This window comes from Schistocerca serialis, chromosome 5 (genome assembly GCF_023864345.2).
Source record: "Schistocerca serialis cubense isolate TAMUIC-IGC-003099 chromosome 5, iqSchSeri2.2, whole genome shotgun sequence".
Taxonomy (NCBI): Eukaryota; Metazoa; Arthropoda; class Insecta; order Orthoptera; family Acrididae; genus Schistocerca; species Schistocerca serialis.
In genome coordinates, this window is record NC_064642.1 from 706,115,260 (window position 1) to 706,135,931 (window position 20,672).

Here is a 20,672-nt window from a genome sequence, read left to right on the forward strand (position 1 = left end):
TTTCAGGCTCAGTACCATGTCGTACTGCTGCATCTTCACATCATAGTCGAAAGTCATCAAGAAATACGTCATATAGTAATTGTATTTTCTTTCTTTGCATAGTACTGGTTTTCCATTTGAGCTCCTGATATTCATATAGCTGCTTCTTTACTTTCCAAAAGTCTCTTTAATTTTCCTGTAGGCGGCATGTATTTTTCCCTGGTGAAACATGCTCCTATATTCTTACATTTGTCCTCAGCCATTGCTGCTCGACCATTCCTGTCAATCTCATTTCTTAGACACTTGTATTCGCTTTCGCCTCCTTCACTTGCTGCATTTTTATCAGTTTAATTCTATACCTCTTGTGTTATCCAAGGATTTCTTCCAGGCCTTGTCATTTTACCTATCTGATTCTCTGCTGCCTTACTATTTCGTATCTTAAAGCTACCAATTTATCTTCTGCTATAGCCTGTCCCCGATGTTATTCAATCTGTACACTGAGCTAGCAGAAAAGGAAACAAAAAAGTCATTGAAGTATGAATTAAAGTCCAGGGAGAAGAACTAAAAACTTTGGGGTTTGCCTATGGCACTGTAATTTCCGTCAGAGACAGCAAAAGACTTGGAAAAGCGGTTGAACGGAGTGGGCAATGTCTTGAAAGGAGGATATAAGATGAATATCAACAAAAACAAGACAATGATAATGAAATGTAGTCAAATTAAATCAGATAAAGCTAGGGGAATTATACTAGGGAACGAGACACTTAAAGTAGCAGATAAGTTTTACTATTTGGGCCGCAAAATAACTAATAATGGCCTAAGTAGAGAAGATATAAAATATAGACTTATAATGGAAAGAAAATCGTTTCTGAAGGAGAGAAATCTGTAGACATCTAGTATAGGCGTAAGTATTAAGAAAGATTTTCGAAGATATTTGTCTGAAGTGTAGCCATTTTCTCTAAAAAAATGTGCCTCCGGGACACATTTTTTGATGACTAAATAGGATGGACCTTCCATTACGTGCCATAATCGTATGTGATGAAATGGATTTTGCCTGAAACTAATACGCAAATAAACATATAAAAATATTTGAAATTTAATCAGTTGTCATTGTGTTGTTTCTTACCTTTCCATAGTTCCAACACTGTGTTAAATTCCTATTGTTCTACAATTTCAGTTTTTTGTAAAAAATTGAATGATGTGTATGTGTGTGTGTGTGTGTGTGTGTGTGTGTGTGTGTGTGTGTATGTGTGGAGGGGGGGGGGGCAGAGCAGGTGGAAGGAGGAAGAGGATATAAGATACGCTGCTTCCCTAGGATGCCAACTACATTTTTCATGGAATGTCTTATAATGTACTTACTTTTAAAAGATATCGTGCTGCTCTCTCTGGTATATAATGAATATTGATAGTACGATATATTAATATCCTTGTTTACAGCAAACCCTACACCTGATTTCTTCCATGCTATGCTCTTCTGTAAAAAAAGTGTTTTAAACTACAGTTATTACGTTTGAAGTATAATGAATAGCGATCCATCACAAAGAACATCATTTTCAAATGCTAGGCTACGTTGTAAATTGAGTAAAGTTGGTATTTTGCAAGTTAATTTTCTTATGCGGCCTGTTTCGTGAGGAACATCAAATATTATAGGTGATAAAAGTAGAGACTAATTCGAATAATACATTTCATATAAGAAGTTTGCAGTTTTATTGGTTACAGAGCTGCAGCTGGTTATAGACGTAAGTTTTCATTTCGCGTGCTGGTACTCCAGTTCGCACGGAATTATTTATACCTGCGTTTTCAGTCCTGTTGTGCATGTTCGGTTTGTTTCTTTTTCTCTTGTAATTACATACAATGTTCACACGTCCTACAGTTCAACTACACCTGGGATCATACGTTTTCATACACAGCACGCGATATGGAAGGGAAGTTACATCTCCATACTCATCGAGAGACCCATGTTGTCACCGCTCATTTCTTTCCCGTTTCCGTCAACTGTGGTGCTATTTTTAACTGTTTGGCATGTGTGTGAGTGCGTACCTGAGCGCGGGCCAAAGCGCGCGCGCCTATGTGTTTCTCTCTCTCTCTCTCTCTCTCTCTCTCTCTCTCTCCCTCTCTATCTCTGTGTGTGTGTGTGTGTGTGTGTGTGTGTTTGAGATAGAGAGAGAGGGGGGGGGAGAGGTGTTTGAGAAGCAGATGTCTTTGGATAATCCAATATGTTTGATACACTATTTTTCTATCGAGGAAGTATCTTTGTATAGTTCATAAAGTGTTGTAAACAGTATTTTGGTACATAGTATTATGTATTCGTTCGAAACTTTAGTTCCTTGTAAAAAATTTTTATTTTATTTTTTTTTATTTTTATTTTTTTTAATTTTTTTTTTGTATGTGGTAGATCGCCCATGTTGTAAGATTTGGAAGAGACTACGCTAAACGTTTAGTGTGTACTGTCACTTTTTAAGACTCTGAGGTGCTCAATCAGATTCTTTTTAAATACGTTTGGTTTACTTACCTCTTTATGCAAGTTAGTGTACAATTTTATTCTATAGAAGGAAACGGAGTTTTACGTTCATTCTTTCCTGATGGATGTTAAGTTCCGTGTGGCTCTTCTTTCAGGGTTATGGACAGAAAAGAACTGTTTGTGCAGTAACTGACAAGAACTGCTTGTGTGTATAACTTAACTCTTGACTCTTGACCTAGTTAAAATCCCAGTGTTTTGAACAAATCGTTATAAAGAATCAGATTATTATTTTTAGTTGTTATTCTTACTGTCCTATACTGTAGCTGTAAAACTGTGTTCTGTGTTTGTTCCCCATAAAAGGATTCTGTAGCTAAGAAATTGTTGTAAGTTCGAGTGGTACTCAACTAAGAACACTAGCTGTTACACAGATGAATTTAATGACATGATAATGTCTATTACGGTACCAATGTCTGTGTGCGTGGTTTGGGTTGCTGCAGGTAAACGACGTCCTGTCCACAAACACGTAAGGGACCCATGCAGGCTCAACATTTATAGCGATTCTGAGCATTACGCAATAATATTGAGCACCTGAGAGCGGTATTGACTATTTGAGCAATATGTTGAAGGAGACTGCAGAGCTTTAAAACTACTGTAGCTTGCTCAGTATATTGAGGAATGTATTGTACTCTGTAAGCGTCATCTCGCTCAGTAAACAGCCGTTCGTGGCGAGACTTCGTGACTTCCGATCCTGTTAGCAACTGATTCTCGGGGGCTTGTTTACTGCCCAAGCGACATAAGCCGCCGCTTGGGATTTTTAATAATGACGTATAAGAATTATAGCAGAGGCCGTGTCTGGTGCCAAGCTGAGAGGGGCGCCAGGTGCGACCAACTGCAAACTTTACACACAGTTTGCATCACTTTTAGTAGCACAAATTTCATACGGGTAAAAGTGTGCGAGGGAAAAGGGGAGAGGTGGGGAGCCAAACGACAAAATCGGTTATGTGGAAAAACGTTCACGAACACGTGACAGGAAAGCCGCAACAACGGGAGGAGGCTCTCGTCGGAAATGCCACGATGCAATACGATTAAATATTTTTTTTCTATTTTTGGTCTGGTTAAAAATGAGAGCTTAAATTTCTGCGAGAGAAGCGATCTGCAGTGACATTTATATATTTACTGGTCACAAATATTTCGCTATTTATTTCCAAATATGTTGCGATTTCCGAGCTTGTGGTTAGGCAGGAACCTAAGGGCACAGCTTAAATTACTGCTGCGAGTGAAACGGTGCAAAACTGGTTGGTCGGAAGTGCCACGAAACCTGTGGAACCCACAAAAGGATCGGAAACGCTCCGTCGGAGAATCCACTTTTGTCTTGTCCTTGCACATTTTCGCAATATGTTGATGCAATAAATACTGAGCATTTAAGGGTGCTAAAAATTTCTACAGTAAACTCAACTAAAAGTGCATAGTGCGCGAGGGAATCATATACTTCAGGAGGGTAACGAAAGCGTACCATTCACACCCCTTTCCGTGAATTGTAAGGTTGGCAAACTGTCTGTAGCCCGCAGGATTGGCGTTGTTAGAAGTGGTAGTGTCATGACTTCCCGTTAGGTGCCGTATGGGTGAAACACAAGCATAAGCATGAATTACAGTTGCCAACAATCAATAAGGACAAGGTGATCAGGGGTTTAGTCTCAAATCTGGTTTGTCAAAGCCACGGCAATATGCTGCTACTCTTCGCCAGTGTCGACACATTGAAGGAATACGGAGAGCCCTCTTCCTGCATCACGGTTGAGGAACGTGATTCGGAAGTTCGAATTAACAGGCGATTGGCCAACGGGCAACTGCGCCACTAAATGTTGAAAAAGTTACTGTTGCCATGACTGAGAATGCTCGACGTAATGTGCTGTGCACGAGCCGTGTCATGACAGATAAACATTCCATTGTCCACCGTTCGAAAAGAGATGCGAACAATAATGAAACTTTATCCGTACAAACTTTCGTGGATGCAGATGGTCGTTACATTGAGCAACGTTTGTCATCTGGAATGTACATATGGTACGTAAGTAACAAATGTTACTCTTACGTGTGGGAATTAAAATGTGTTTCAATGGTTTATTCCTTATTTCCCTTCCACATGTCCATACAAAAGTTTGGACGAAGTCTCATTGTCCTATTACCACTCGCTTTGCATTGGGGCCATCTCAAGTTGCAAAAGTTTAAGTATTATATATATATAATGAAATGCATAAAATATGTAAGAAAACGTAATATATTGAAATGTTTTATTAAATATTTAATACAAAACGAAAAGTTCAACTGAATTACATAGATGCCTACTAAATGATCTTAATATGCAGTTAAACGTATGAGAAACACGAAGACTGCATTAAGAAGGTACGTTTTACTTTTCTTTATTGCTTGTTTTGGAAGTCTACACTACACTAATAAAAGAAAATTAATTTCGGTTCCATCTATTTATTTAAATGTCCATCTTCACTAAAATTACTAAGGTATCCTACCTTACCTTTCATTATGAAGCGCAATAAACAACCAGGCACTTCTACAAATTCTCTAAAGTCATAGAATTTCACTGATCATAAATAATGTTTTTGTAGGAGGATAATGATCTCTCCACATTACGGCACACTGATAGTGCAGACGTTATCGGATGAAATATTTCTGCAGAGATGTCCACTGTAACGTCTTCTTCTCTCCCTCTGAGAATATTTGCGATAGTAGCAGGAGTCGAGTAAACTGGATTTTTTGCCAAAACATTGTCAAACGTATTCATTACCCTCCATATCACCTCTAATGTCAGATTCTATTTCACACTCTGAACAATTTCTAACGATTTTTTTACAAGGTCAGTCAGGTAGATTCTAATTCCTTAACGTTGCTGGCAAGATATTGAAATTGCTATGAATAAACGCCAGAGCATTTTCGATTTTTATGTTCTGGGATATAATTTTGCGCCTCTCTTACTGAAACTGAAGATTCTCTGGGAAATTAAATAAACACTCGTTTCCTCGGTAGAAAATATTCATTACTAAAACCAACAGCTTTATGTACCATATACCTCCTTAGGACACGCTCAGTCGACAATGTTAGGTTCGTCAGGAGCTTTCTATAGAGCGACGCACGATGGAGGATTTTGGGAAACATTGTGTTGATCATGAAACTATTTTATTTTCTTCTCCGTAGCTGCTGCGCACTTCGGCGATACGTCGCAGTGCATGGAATAGTCAGGTGAAAGCACTATAAGACTGTCATTTACAAAGCGAATTACTGATTCATACGTTCCAACACTTTACAGGAAATCAGTAACAGCTTCGAGGCTTCTTCTCCGTCGAGTTTGCCAACAATGAGACTGCCTATGAAATGTCCACATACTTCAGTTCTTTTGTCGGCTATCTCTATGCTGTGGTAATTTATATATCGCCGCACACTTTTCAGAACTTCCTAGCAACAAAAATCTAAATAATATTTCTTTAATATCGATTCATTAGGAATCTGTTGCGTGTAGTATTTTGTACAATAGAATATTGGTAGCAACCATAGCCCCCCGCTGAGCACATATGGAAAAATTCATTGTAGAGTTCGGGGTAGTTTAGATCAGCATCAATAACATCTGCTTCTTGGACGATTACTCTGCTGTGTTCTAAGTGTGTGTTACCGAATTTGGCACTTAATACCAGATTTGCCTACTGTAATCTCGATCTGGACAAGCTCTCTGTCAGTAGTGCAAGCAACGTCCATCTTAAACCAGTATCTTAATTTAGATGATAATTTTGATGGCACAAGGGACATCTTGAACACAAACGGTCATGAACTCTTAAGAAATACTACATGCCAAATTTTTCTTTGTGCGCTCACTCCCTAATTCTGAAATGGTTAGTCTTCAACTTTTGTGGTATGTCGCATTCGAATATGTACCTAAGGGGCGGCCTACAGAGAGTCCAAAAAAATGAACAATAGAAATGCGATAAAATTAAATTTTTATGCCACAAAATTACAATATGTTAAAATGTGTAGTTATCACCTATGTAAAAATACGTAATGGGAAAACAACATACATCAACGTAGGCAGCATAATTCTTGAACGGTTACATTTTACACGTGCTAAGAGTGAGGGAAAGGAAATATAATTACATAAAAATCCGGGCTCGAAGTGTCACTGACATTATTAACATTTACTGTAATTAGGAACCACCTCTTTTTCGCTGTGACATAATAGAGCTTGTGGGAAAGCTTGATACGAGAGCATTGGAGACTTTATTTCTTGACACCATTAAAAAAAAGTCTATTGAAGGAATTTAGGTACCTCAGTCGAAGGAGGTAAAAACACCTTGATTCAGACGACTAGTTTCACCTACAAGATGCTTTGTCTTGGTGAAATTTCAGATTTATATTCTCCAAATCAAATGTAGTAGTTTCATACACACAGCGACAGCATTCTATTCTGCTTTTACTTAGGTCTTTTTGTTCAAATGTTTAAATGGAGTGAAAACAAGACTCCCCAGAAATTACGCAATGGATTTTGCTCCGTATTTTCATTGCCAAACGTCGAGTGGGAAATGGACAAACAGGGTAATAAACTAACCAGCTTGGGCTCTAGTTTTGCAAAAAAATATTGAACTGGCTGAAACTAACCACAGTGATTAACAAAAAATTAATTGGTGTTTCGAAGGAATAGAACACAATAAAGTTTTGTCCGAATTATCATGGTCAAAAGAGGGTTGGGAAATGGACAATTAGTATCAAATTGACCAGCATGAAGTCTAGTTCTAAAAAAACAGCTTTAATTGCTTGAAAAATATTTCATTAACAGCTGCTGCTAGCTATGTAAATGAAGTGTCATAAAATTTCAAACCATAGATTAAACCGAAACTTCTGTGATTTTTGTGAAATGATTTGTCAAAAAGTAAGACATGATATAAGTTGGAGAATCATTTGTCGCGTCTTTGATTGACGCTTGAAATCATGCACAGCAAATCAGATGTCGATTGAGAATTTAAAGTTCAATGTTGAACTTGGAATTTTAAAGTGTTGGAGTATATTTTTCTGGTGGAATTTTCTACTTATAGGTCCCCTTACGTCACTAAAGTATGAGTATCTCAACTGCTGTACATTATTTCGCGTCATTCAAAGGGTTGTCAAGTGTTTCTATTATCTATTTTGTTTCTGAATTTCAGAGAAATCATTTTAGAAAACATTTGACCGACTTTTCAAAAAATTTTATTGTAGAAGCTTTAGTTTTTTTGTATTTGTTGCTCTGCTATCCTCATGTCAACCGGGTTCAATCGACGTATTATGAACATGTCTAGAATGTTAATAGAACCGACAATATGCGAGGGCTAATTGTGTTGTGATTCACTCAATCCTGTATAAAATTGGCCATCACCGTAATCTGAAATTTTACAGAAGTTAATTTGAATTAAAAAATATGTTGTAACTATGGTATATGGGTTAATGCCGTCACCAGTTACCATTACTAAAGAAGCTGGCTCACATGATGGTGGAAGTGACATACTGTGTGTCTCCAGAGATGGAATTGTCTTTATATTCTAAGTAATCGTATGATGGCAACACTGATGGGATTCAAGCAGATGTTTCTATTTTTGCTGTAAGTTAACAAAAGAAACAAACATTTTGTAAAGTATTTCTTTGCTACTCGAACCACAGTATTACCTCAGACATCAAATGAAGCCGTGGCTTTGTAATTCTGGCAAAAAAAAACACGTCTACAAGCATAAGTACATCCATGGAAGTTATGGATCTGGGTGTCCTCTAATGCCCCCCGCCCCCCTCTCGCACCCCCCTCACATACACACACATGTGAACAGCAGTGTCATACAGCAGTTTGATGATCAAGGGTATGTAATGACGCAGCTATTCTGGACTTCACAATAACCGGATTTTGATATTATTGAGGCCTTAACGACATGTGAAAGACAAAACGATTAAGATATTCTGATCCAGTTAGTGACTGCGAAAAGATGAAACCGTGTTATCAACTTCATCTCCTACTACGCGCAATTCTGGACCATGTCTCCAGAATCATAGGGTAGTGGAAATCAGTACAAAGGCACGATTCCTACGAAAGTAATATACAACGTCATAAGCAAACGTGTATCGAATTTGATGTGGATGTAGTAAATGAATGTAAGACATAAACACTAATGACGGAATTACGTAGTTTCTTTCATAACACGAGAAACAAAATAAGGCGTTTACATTTCCTGGATGGAAACTGGTATAAACTCACTCACTATCCTGTTATGTTAGTATTTTGTTCAACTTCCGTTCTTCCTAATTACTTTAAAAATTCTCTTCGGCATTGGTTTCGTTATAGTTTGTAGCTCTTGCAGTGAAATTACCCCCTACTCTGCTCGTATCGCTCTTTTCAGCTCACATAGGCCTAAAATTGCCTCCCATTGCGATAAACACGCCCTCCCAGGCTACGTGCAGGAGAGTGCAAGCCATCAATGTCTTTATCTTAGAACTACTTTTTTTTGTGCGGAAACCTGGACAGATACATTATCTTGCTGAAACATTATACTTTTGTCCCCAAGATTCTCATACATTCTTATCCATTCTCGCTCTATCACCTCAGTGCACATATCAGAGTTCATTCTACTGTTCACCCAAGCAATGTGTGATTTACGTTCGGTGCAGCACGCTGCGCAGATCATAGCTCTTCCACCAGAAACATTTCTGCTCGATCTTACCTGCTGCTCTATTCTCAGATCTGCCAATCATGTTGAAACTCATCCATACCATCTAAATTAAACTTCTTCTCATCACCGAAGACTGCTTTATCCCATTCTCAAAGCTATGACACATGATTTTCAGCAAACTCCAATTTAGCCTGTTTACTTTTGGGTGTAAGAACAGGTTTCTGCAATCGTTTCTTGAATACAAGATGTTTTCATTTGACAAAATTTGTCGTACACGTCTGACAGTTACTGGCAGCTGTAAATCAGCAGCAACTGAAAAGAATAACGGTTTGTGGTCCTTGTTTTGCGCAAAAGTAAAAGTAACCATTATGATGCCTCAGATAATTTTCTACTTTGCCCGTATTTTCCATTCTGTCCATTTGGTGCACATATCTAACGAAATTAGGAACGGTTCCACTTTTTGGCGGTTTGGCAGTTACAGAGTTCCAGTTCCTTCTACGCACGCATTTTTGCTTTTTCATCATACGATAACACCGTTTTCCTCGTGGCTGTGTCACAATCGAGGTTTCTGTACGCAATACGCACTGTCACTAATGGTGTCTCTCTCCTATCTGCAGGAAGGCACGTACAGACACAATAACACCACACAGAGCCAAGTGCCTCTATACGGAGTTGCACCCTCTACCTGCTGAATCGTCGATATCTTGTTGTGTACTGCATTAAAGACATTAAACGCAACACCATTTGAATGCATCTGTTGGTATACTGGATCTCAGACTGTTGCATATACATTGTGCTCAACTGTTCCAACCGACAATATTAAATTTCCTGCAAACATCCATGCCATTATACTGATTTCCATTACTATAGTCGAGTAGATCAGGAGTGACGATAGATAACGCTGAAAAAGGGTGTCACAGCTCTACATAAATATGAGTCGATAACAGACTCAATTAGATATTATGTATTTTGATAAAGACACAAAAATCCATTAATAATAACGCTTGCACGGTTGAAGAAGGTAGAAAGGTGCGGAAATAGGTGTCAAAAATGTCCGGATAAAGTATAGTTATTACTCGACCGGGAGAAAAACGCTTGTCAATCAGAACAAACCACACACGTAAGTAATCAGAGAACACAAAATGAAAAAATAAAACGCGTAATTCAGGGCGAGCGACAGGGATAATGCCTATTGATGTCTTATGGCAGATTACCTTAGTGGCTGCCAGGAGGTGCGATCCTTACTACGGATTTCCATCCTAATACTGGGTGATCTGATTCTTGCTATTAGCAGGCATCCATATCGTTGATCGTTTCTCCGACTAACTGCCGATCATTTATCGACTTTCTGTTGCTTGTAGGAATCAGTTAACTGCGTCAACATGGTGCCTATACTGTACTAGCCACGGAAACACGTCTTTCGGGCAGAAGAATTAGTCACAGTGAGGAAGTTGTGAAAGTTATTTAACCATTAACTCGAGAGGTGTCCTGTCTCAGACTGTGCGACAATTTTGAAAGTTGCTCTCCAAGGTCAGTTCCAGAGGAACAGTTGAATACACCCCCCCTCATACCACCACCACCACCACTACCACCGCTGCCGCGCTGAGTGGCCGTGCGGTTTGAGGCGCCATGTAACGGATTGCGCGGCCCCTCCCGCCGGAGGTTCGAGTCCTCCCGCGGGCTTGGATGTGTGTGTTGTTCTTAGCATAAGTTAGTTTAAGTAGTGTGTAAGTCTAGGGACCGATGACCTAAGCAGTTTGGTCCCTTAGGAATTTACACACGCTTGAACATTTGAACCACCATCACTCCCCGCTCTCCTTAAATTGCCAACCCTACAGTGCTACTCTCGGTTGCATTTTCACCTTTTGTGTTTGTTGTTGACATGCTTTGGAATCGCCTAGAGCACACCCACGAACTGCGTATCTGTTTTCTTCAGCATAGTGCAAAATGTGTTTGAAGGAATTTGTTGACTTTGACGACCCTAAGTTTGATGAAACTGTTAGATGGTGAGTGGAGGAAGATGTCAGTGATAAAGATCAAGAAATAGACGAGAACGACGACAATTTTGCAACAGCCAGTGATCAAAACTCCGCTAGCGAACAAGAGGATGATTCAGGGGCAGAAATTCAGGACAATGCTGTTTCGCCAATGAAATGCTTAGTGTTAGGTAAAATCAAACCCATTCTGCCTGATGGTAAAGAGAAACGTAGATCCCAGGACTGAAATTCAATTTTGCAGACTTTCGTTTTGCACCTGTCGAGTGCAATTTTGTTCGCATGTATAAAGCCTGGAATTTGTGTGAAAATACAGGGTGATTCACGAAGATACGCTAATATTGTAATATGTTATTCTACAAGTAAAACTAAAGAAAAAAGTCCTCACAAACATAGGTCCGCAAACGTTTAGTTACGGAGTTACGGCTAATAAAAGATTTTGCCTGAAATCTAGGAACTTCGTTAATATGAAGCCAACGCAAAACTGTACGAGGCTAAAATGAAGCACTATTCCTATTTACTTTGTTGTTATTGGTCTGCCAAATCTACTAAAACGTGTCCCAGATGTGTATCTGCAGTAGTTTTTCAGAACATTCAGAGAAGCAAAGATTATTATACAAGCAAATTTGTTTACTTTCCATTAAGAATATAGAAATGTTTATGTCATTGTTGGCAACCGTTAGTGAGTTGTTTCAGTCATTTCACAACCTTTATACAAGTTAGTTTTCTGTATAGTTCAGTGAAAGAACATAATAACAACAGTGTATTTAAGTGAAACCACATAGTAACTGTTTTAGTTTGTAGATTATTTATGAAATAGGGATGCCTTTCAAATTTACGACAGAGGAATATTCCGATATGGTGTTTATTTATGGCAAATGTGATGGTAACAACTTTTGTTGAAAACTTTGTGCAATTATCTGGAATTTAAAAAACAAATTGGGCCAAGTAGTTAACAAATTAAAAATTTTACGAAATCTCGTCTTTGCTTCTTTGGATTTTCTGGAAAACTACTGCAGATACGCGTCTGGGACACATTTTATTACATTCACCTGATCAATAACAACCAAATAAATGGAAATCGTACTTTACTTTAACCTCATACAGTTTTGCGATGCCTTCATATTAGGGAAATGACTAAATTTCAGGCAAAAACTTTTATTAGCCGTAACTCCGTAACTAAACATTTGCGGACCTATATTTATATGAACTTTTTCCTTTAGTTTTGCTGTTAGAATAACATATTAAAATATTTTCATATCTTCGTGAATCACCCTGTATACTTGCTACAGAGATTATACAATTTTTCACTGTATAATATTCAGTTCTTTAACAGTCCATTTATGTGTAATATTTGGAAAAACACTGAGAAGTATTTAATTTTGTGTGATGAAAAGTAAAATACTGCTGGCTTTATTTAGTGCAATAAAATCATCAAAGAGTATTTAAACAACACATAATGAATTACAAAAATAAATTTATGTAATTAAAATTTTCAAATGACTTATTCCTTAAATCTCGGTTTAAACATAGGGGTCCCAGAGACCACATTTCGAATGTTATTGAGTTAAGGGTTAAAATGCTGTGTTTCGAAGAAATCCAATGACAGCACAGAGGACTCTGCTTTTCGTAGCCAATCGAACTTTGTCCACTTGCACAGCTTTTGGCAGGCTGTTTGGTTACGTTAGATTGATTTCTTCTAACGGCCAGAACCGCTCCTCTGCCGCCTCTGTGGTGTATTCATATACCGAACGCAATTCAAACTCACCACAAAGGGCTCCCTTACAAAGGAAAACGCCATGTTGGTAAAAATTTCTAACTTCTGAATTAACTGCATTTACCAATAGTGACAATTATTGACAATACCTCTATACCAGAACAGTATTACTGTTTGGTACCGAGCGAGGTGGTGCATTGGTTAGCACAGTGGACTCGCATTCGGTAGAACGAAGGTTCAAACCCGCGTCCGGCCATCCTGATTTAGGTTTTCCGTGACTTCCCTAAATCGCTTCAGCAAAATGGCGGGATGGTTCCTTTGAAAGGGCATGGCCGACTTCCTTTCCCATCCTTCCCTAACACAATGGGACCAATGACCTCGTTGTTGGGTCCCCTTCGCCGAATCAGCCAGCTACAACACCCTCATTGGCATTGTAGGGAGAAGGAAGTGCTTCTCTGGGCGGTATCACTAACCTGGTGTCTTGCTGCTTCGGTAAGTCCCTCGTAGCACAGAAGTAGCGCTCAGTCGCCAGGTCCCATGTAGGTGGTGATCCTGCTCAATTGGAGTGTTTAGGGATGCCAGTTGTTAATTGTCAACAACGTTTGTACTATACTTGTTTTAATACAGAGATTGCTATGTCACACACGTCACAGAATAGGCATTTGCAATATGGCAGCTCTGGACTACGCCATTATATTCGACCCTTTACACACATTAATCCCGTTTTCTGACTTTACATAATGATAGACCCTGCCCACGACACGTAGCGTTCTTATAACTAATAACTTCACTTTATATCTTGTTTAACATCTGCATTGTGCACTCGCGACCGTTCTTTTAGAGCTGCCCCGGTTACTCGACCGTGCGTTATGAGTGGCTCCTCGCGACTAACTCTCCCTGTCTTCCCGAAGGACAAGAGAGACCACCCCACCTTTCTCTCTCAGCCAATAGGGACATTTCTCTCGTTCCCTATATATATATATATATATATATATATATATATATATATATATATATATATATGGCGGCTCTGGACTACGCCATTATATTCCACCCTTCACACATATTAATCCCGTTTTCTGACTTTATATATATATATTTCAGTTCAGCCAATGGGCTGATCGTTGTTGCTAGGCGGATCTGACGTCACGTTTGCGGACATTGTGACGGAAGTTTGTCTCGGAACACTGTCTCAGATTGTAATATCCTACTTCCGAATAGTCGGATCTGGTCCCTACTAAGGTTGCACAACATTGCCGCCTATGATTTCATCACTAATGCTCCTTGCTGACGCTTAATTGTTAAATGTACATGTAGCCTGGCTGCTACTGAGAATTTCCGATCGCATAAATACGCATAATATTTGGTTGAAATACGTGAAGTGAATGCACATTTGCATTACACAGCCAACCACTGTTTGGTATCTATTGTCGATCATCGCAACACACATAAATCACGAACTAAATAAAAGTCATACAGGGCTATCAGTACTAGCCTAAAAGAGTTGTTAATGACTAACTAATATAATTCTGATGTGGCTGTGGTGTCACCGCCAGACACCACACTTGCTAGGTGGTAGCTTAAATCGGCCGCGGTCCATGTAGTACATGTCGGACCCGCGTGTCGCCACTGTGATCGCAGACCTAGCGCCACCACCAAGGCAGGTCTCGTGATACGAGAGTGGACTCGCCCCAGTTGTACGCGAACCTAGCTATCGCCCAGTTGTACGAGAACCTAGCTACCGCCCAGTTGTACGCGAACCTAGCTATCGCCCAGTTGTACGAAGCCTTTCTCTCTCATTAGCCGAGAGACAGAATAGCCATCAGCTAAGTTAATGGCTACGAACTAGCAAGGAGCCATTTGTATCAGTGCCTATAGCTTACGAGTATTCAAGAGAGATGTATTCCAAGGATTATTAAAAAGATAAGTAATAAGCATCTACATACTTTTCTTCTTATTCATTTATAAGTTCTCATGTTCCAGACTTCACGCCCGTCTGCTTTAGCCTTGCGTGCCCTATCGGCTACAGCGTTAGTCTAGAGTTCATTTTCAACAATAAACTTCACGGTGTCGGCCCAGCTACCGACACAACAGTGGCAATAATAGTTTTCACCCTTGGAGAGTGTAGCATCTTAAGTTCTCAATAAAAGGGAGGGTCTCTTTATTAGGAATGGTACAAGCTCTGTTCGAGCACCTATGCAGTTCAGTTCCGGCTTTTTTTTCTTTTGTTTAGGGCGCTCAACTACTAATGTCATTAGTGCCCAGTCACAAACGTTAGTGCACTAAAGCGTAGAAAAACGCAAGGGGACAACATCAGAAAGTACTTACAAGGACGCAGAGAAACAAAATAAAAGAGTTAGATCTTGTTGGACAAGTCCGTCAGTGTAATGAAACGAAGGACACGAGCAGCTGCTCGAGCGTCATTAGCTAAAAGCTCCTGTAAGGTAGACGGCAGACATACGACAATACGAGAGTGAATAAAACGGGGACAGGACAATAAAACATGGCGCACCGTCAATGGATGACCACAGGGGCACTGCGGGGTGGGGGGAGGGGTCACCGGACAACAGGTAGCGGTGGCTAAATCGGCAATGCCCAATCCGCAACTTGGCCAAAATGACCGCCTCTCGCCGTGAAGAGGCCGTCTAAGCCGTCGGGATCGGTTTGATGGCCCTAACTTATTTTCATGGAGATAGGACCAAGCCTCATGCCACAATGATGAAACGCGCCGACAAACAACCCCACTAACATCACTTGATGGGACACAAAAGGAAGCTGTCCGAGGCAGGAGGACAGCAGCCTTGGCCGCAGCATCAGCAGCTTCGTTCCCAGGTACACCCAACGTGGCCAGGAAATCCACAAAAAAAAGGACACGAGCGCCGGCATCAGCTAGAGACTGAAGGGACCGTTGAAATCGTCGCGCGGGAGAGTGGTCCGAATATGGGTCACGGAGACTCTGAATGGCGGTCAAATAATCAGAGCAGATTTCATAGGGAGAATGACGATGGCGGCGAATATACTGAACAGCCTGATAGAGAGCAAAAAGCTCAGATGTAAAGCTTGAACACTGGTCAAGGAGCCGGTATTGAAAGGTATCATCCCCAACGACAGAGGCACCGGATGTCAACGGCGGTCCCGCACCGTACCACGCGCCTGTGTCCATGTGACGCAGTCCAGCCTCGCCTGCTAGCCCCCGTGGCCCAGCACAGCCCCTGGTGAGCCGCGTGTGCCTGCCTGTTGCAGGCTGGTGAGCTTCCTCAACGTCGTGATGAGCCCCGTGGCGATGCTGCAGCTCGCCGTCGGCGCCGTCAGCTCCTGCATGGTGCTCTTCCCAGCCACATACGTACGTATGTAACACACCACCTGTCTCCATACTTTTCTGCCTACTGTATTTACTCATACGCTTTGAAATTCGTGTATCTATCACAGATTGTAATAGCAATTGTCTTTATACTGCCAAGAAAAAATGTAACAGGAGGCTAAAGAAGTGAATAAAAAACGCAGAAAGAAAGTAACAATACATACAGGACGTAGCCTACTTGCAATTTCATATACCTTGTTCAAAACTTCAGTGAAACTACCTAAATCAGGCATGGGCAACCTTTGGTGACACATACGCCTGACAGAAACTTACCAAACGTCGCTGGCCGTTTCGTCACGTGATGCAACAGCAGCGCTCCCAGTGTATAAAGTCAAAACTGCAGTGCCCGTGACAAAACCGGGGGTTCCAAAATTCAGCAATTACGTTCATAAAGAAACAATGGTCACGACTCGTAAATAAATGTAAACATTTGGAAGTGGGACGCCAGCATCTTGAAATTTACCATGGGAAAATAAACGCCTATAAAAGCAACTAGTCGCAGCAAATTCATTATGATAAATTACCTTCAGTTTCAACAATTGTTAGTGTTCTAATACGTCCACAATTATTTGTTGTTGTTGTTGTCTTCAGTCCAGAGACTGGTTTGATGCAACTCTCCATGCTACTCTATCCTGTGCAAGCTTCTTCATCTCCCAGTACTTACTGCAACCTACATCCTTCTCAATCTGCTTAGTGTATTCATCTCTTGGTCTCCCTCTACGATTTTTACCCTTCACGCTGCCATCCAATGCTAAATTTGTGATCCCTTGATGCATCAGAACGTGTCCTACCAACCGCTCCCTTCTTCTTGTCAAATTGTGCCACAAACTCCTCTTCTCCCCAATTCTATTCAATACCTCCTCATTAGTTATGTGATCTACCCATCTAATCTTCAGCATTCTTCTGTAGCACCACATTTCGAAAGCTTCTATTCTCTTCTTGTCCAAACTATTTATCGTCCATGTTTCACTTCCATACATGGCTACACTCCATACAAATACTTTCAGAAACGACTTCCTGACACTTAAATCTATACTCGATGCTAACAAATTTCTCTTCTTCAGAAACGCTTTCCTTGCTATTGCCAGTCTACATTTTATATCCTCTCTACTTCGACCATCATCAGTTACTTTGCTCCCCAAATAGCAAAACTCCTTTACTACTTTAAGTGTCTCATTTCCTAATCTAATTCCTTCAGCAACACCCGACTTAATTCAACTACATTCCATTATCCTCGTTTTGCTTTTGTTGATGTTCATCTTATACCCTCCTTTCAAGACACTGTCCATTCCGTTCAACTGCTCTTCCAAGTCCTTTGCTGTCTCTGACAGAATTACAATGTCATCGACGAATCTCAAAGTTTTTATTTCTTCTCCATGGACTTTAATACCTACTCCGAATTTTTCTTTTGTTTCCTTTTAGTGCTTGCTCAATATACAGATTGAATAACATCGGGGACAGGCTACAACCCTGTCTCACTCCTTTCCCAACTGCTGCTTCCCTTTCATGCCCCTCGACTCTTATAACTGCCATCTGGTTTCTGTACAAATTGTAAATAGCCTGTCGCTCCCTGTATTTTACCCCTGCCACCTTTAGATTTGAAAGAGAGTATTCCAGACAACATTGTCAAAAGCTTGCTCTAAGTCTACAAATGCTAGAAATGTAGGTTTGCCTTTCCTTAATCTATTTTCTAAGATAAGTCGTAGGGTCAGTATTGCCTCACGTGTTCAAACATTTCTGCGGAATCCAAACTGATCTTCGCCGAAGTCGGCTTCTACTAGTTTTTCCATTCGTCTGTAAAGAATTCGCGTTAGTATTTTGCAGCTGTGACTTATTAAACTGATAGTTCGGTAATTTTCACATCTGTCAACACCTGCTTTCTTTGGGATTGGAATTATTATATTCTTCTTGAAGTCTGAGGGTATTTCGCCTGTCTCATACATCTTGCTCACCAGATGGTAGAGTCTTGTCAGGACTGGCTTTCCCAAGGCTGTCAGTAGTTCTAATGGAATGTTGTCTACTCCCGGGGCCTCGTTTCGACTCAGGTCTTTCAGTGCTCTCTCAAAATCTTCACGCTGTATCGTATCTCCCATTTCATCTTCCTCTACATCCTCTGCCATTTCCATAATATTGTCCTCAAGTACATTGCCCTTATATAGACCCTCTATATACTCCTTCCACCTTTCTGTTTCTCTTCTTTGCTTAGAACTGGGTTTCCATCTGAGCTCTTGATATTCATACAAGTGGCTCTCTTTTCTCCAAAGGTCTCTTTAATTTTCCTGTAGTCAGTATCTATCTTACCCCTAGTGAGATAAGCCTCTACATCCTTACATTTGTCCTCTAGCCATCCCTGCTTAGCCGTTTTGCACTTCCTGTCGATCTCATTTTTGAGACGTTTGTATTCCTTTTTGCCTGCTTCATTTATGCGTTTTTATATTTTCTCCTTTCATCAATTAAATTCAGTATTTCTTCTGTTACCCAAGGATTTCTATTAGCCCTCGTCTGTTTACCTACTTGATCCTCTGCTGCCTTCACTGCTTCATCCCTCAGAGCTACCCATTCTTCTTCTACTGTATTTCTTTCCCCCATTCCTGTCAATTGTTCCCTTATGCTCTCCCTGAAACTCTGTACAACCTCTGGTTTAGTCAGTTTATCCAGGTCCCATCTCCTTAAATTCCCACCTTTTTGCAGTTTCTTCAGTTGTAATCTACAGTTCATAACCAATAGATTGTGGTCAGAGTCCACATCTGCCCCTGGAAATGCCTTACAATTTAAAACCTGGTTCCTAAATCTCTGTCTTACCATTATATAATCTATCTGCTACCTTCTAGTGTCTCCAGGATTCTCCCATGTGTACAACCTTCTTTTGTGATTCTTGAACCAAGTGTTAGCTATGATTAAGTTATGCTCTGTGCAAAATTCTACCAGACGGCTTCCTCTTTCATTTCTCTCCCCCAATCTATACTCACCCACTATGTTTCCTTCTCTCCCTTTTCCTACTCTTGAATTCCAGTCACCCATGACTATTAAATTTTCGTCTCCCTTCACTACCTGAATCATTTCTTTTATCTCATCATACATTTCATCAATTTCTTCATCATCTGCGGAGCTAGTTGGCATATAAACTTGTACTACTGTAGTAAGCATGGGCTTCGTGTCTATCTTGGCCACAATAATGCGTTCACTATGTTGTTGGTAATAGCTTACCCGCACTCCTATTTTTTTATTCATTATTAAACCTACTCCTGCATTACCCCTATTTGATTTTGTATTTATAACCCTGTATTCACCTGACCAAAAGTCTTGCTCGTCCTGCCACTGAGCTTCACTAATTCCCACTATATCTAACTTTAACCTATCCATTTCCCTTTTTAAATTTTCTAACCTACCTGCCGGATTAAGGGATCTGACATTCCACGCTCCGATCCGTAGAACATTTTGCAAGTCTGTAATTATTTACTAATATTAATACGAAAAAGAATAGAAAAAATAAAGTAAGGAAATGAGATAAGCAATCACAGTCGACAAATTAGTGCGAATACCTTTGCAATTTTTTGTCACATGCAGGTCATTAGCGTGTTAATATCCACAAACACTATTCATAAATAGTTGAAACTTCCTGGCAGATTAAAACTGTGTGCCGGACCGTGACTCGAACTCGGGACATTTGCCTTTCGGGGCAAGTGCTCTACCAACTGAGCTCCCCAAGCACGACTCACGCCTCGCCCTCACAGCTTTAATTCCGCCAGTACCCCGTCTTCTACGGGGCGTGAGTCGTGCTTGGGAGTCTCAGTTGGTAGAGCACTGCCCGCGAAAGGCAAAGGTCCGAAGTTCGAGTCTCGTTCCGGCACACAGATTTATTCTGCCAGGAAGTTTCATATCAGCGCACCCTCAGCTGTAGAGTGAAAATTTCATACTTAAATAGTTGTCCAGAAACGATTCTATTTTTAATACCAGACTTCTTACAAACAAACTTAGTACACACAGAAACACATTTATGAAAATAACAAACAACCACCACAGAGCTTTGTGCATGAACCGACGCCAAGAAACTACCGGCCGGCCGCGGTGGTCTCGCGGTTCTAGGCGCGCAGTCCGGAACCGTGCGACTGCTACGGTCGCAGGTTCGAATCCTGCCGCGGGCATGGATGTGTGTGATGTCCTTAGGTTAGTTAGGTTTAAGTAGTTCTAAGTTCTAGGGGACTGATGACCACAGCAGTTGAGTCCCATAGTGCTCAGAGCCATTTGAACCATAGAAACTACCCTGTTCATCAAGTTATGATCCCTGCTGTCGTTGTTCGAAATGGCACATTTCGCAAGTCTGTAATTTTCGTTTTACCTGCGTTTGCGATCATTACGGAGCACATATGTAAGCAGTAAATAACGTGTTTATGTTGTCAGCACTGATTCAGAGGAGGAATACTTCTCCTACACCCCTTATAGGTAGTGAGTTGTTTCCCCAACTCTCCGTATTCATATGAAC

General features: G+C 40.5%; 1 protein-coding gene across 1 annotated transcript in view; it reads left to right on the plus strand.

Moving 5' to 3' along the window:
- Nucleotides 1–20,672, plus strand: part of LOC126481430 (odorant receptor Or2-like) — an 80,826-nt gene that overhangs the window by 21,055 nt on the left and 39,099 nt on the right. Inside the window, exon 2 of the mRNA XM_050105177.1 lies at nucleotides 16,072–16,171. Coding sequence (XP_049961134.1) covers nucleotides 16,072–16,171 — 100 coding nt within the window. The remainder of the gene's footprint in view (nucleotides 1–16,071; nucleotides 16,172–20,672) is intronic.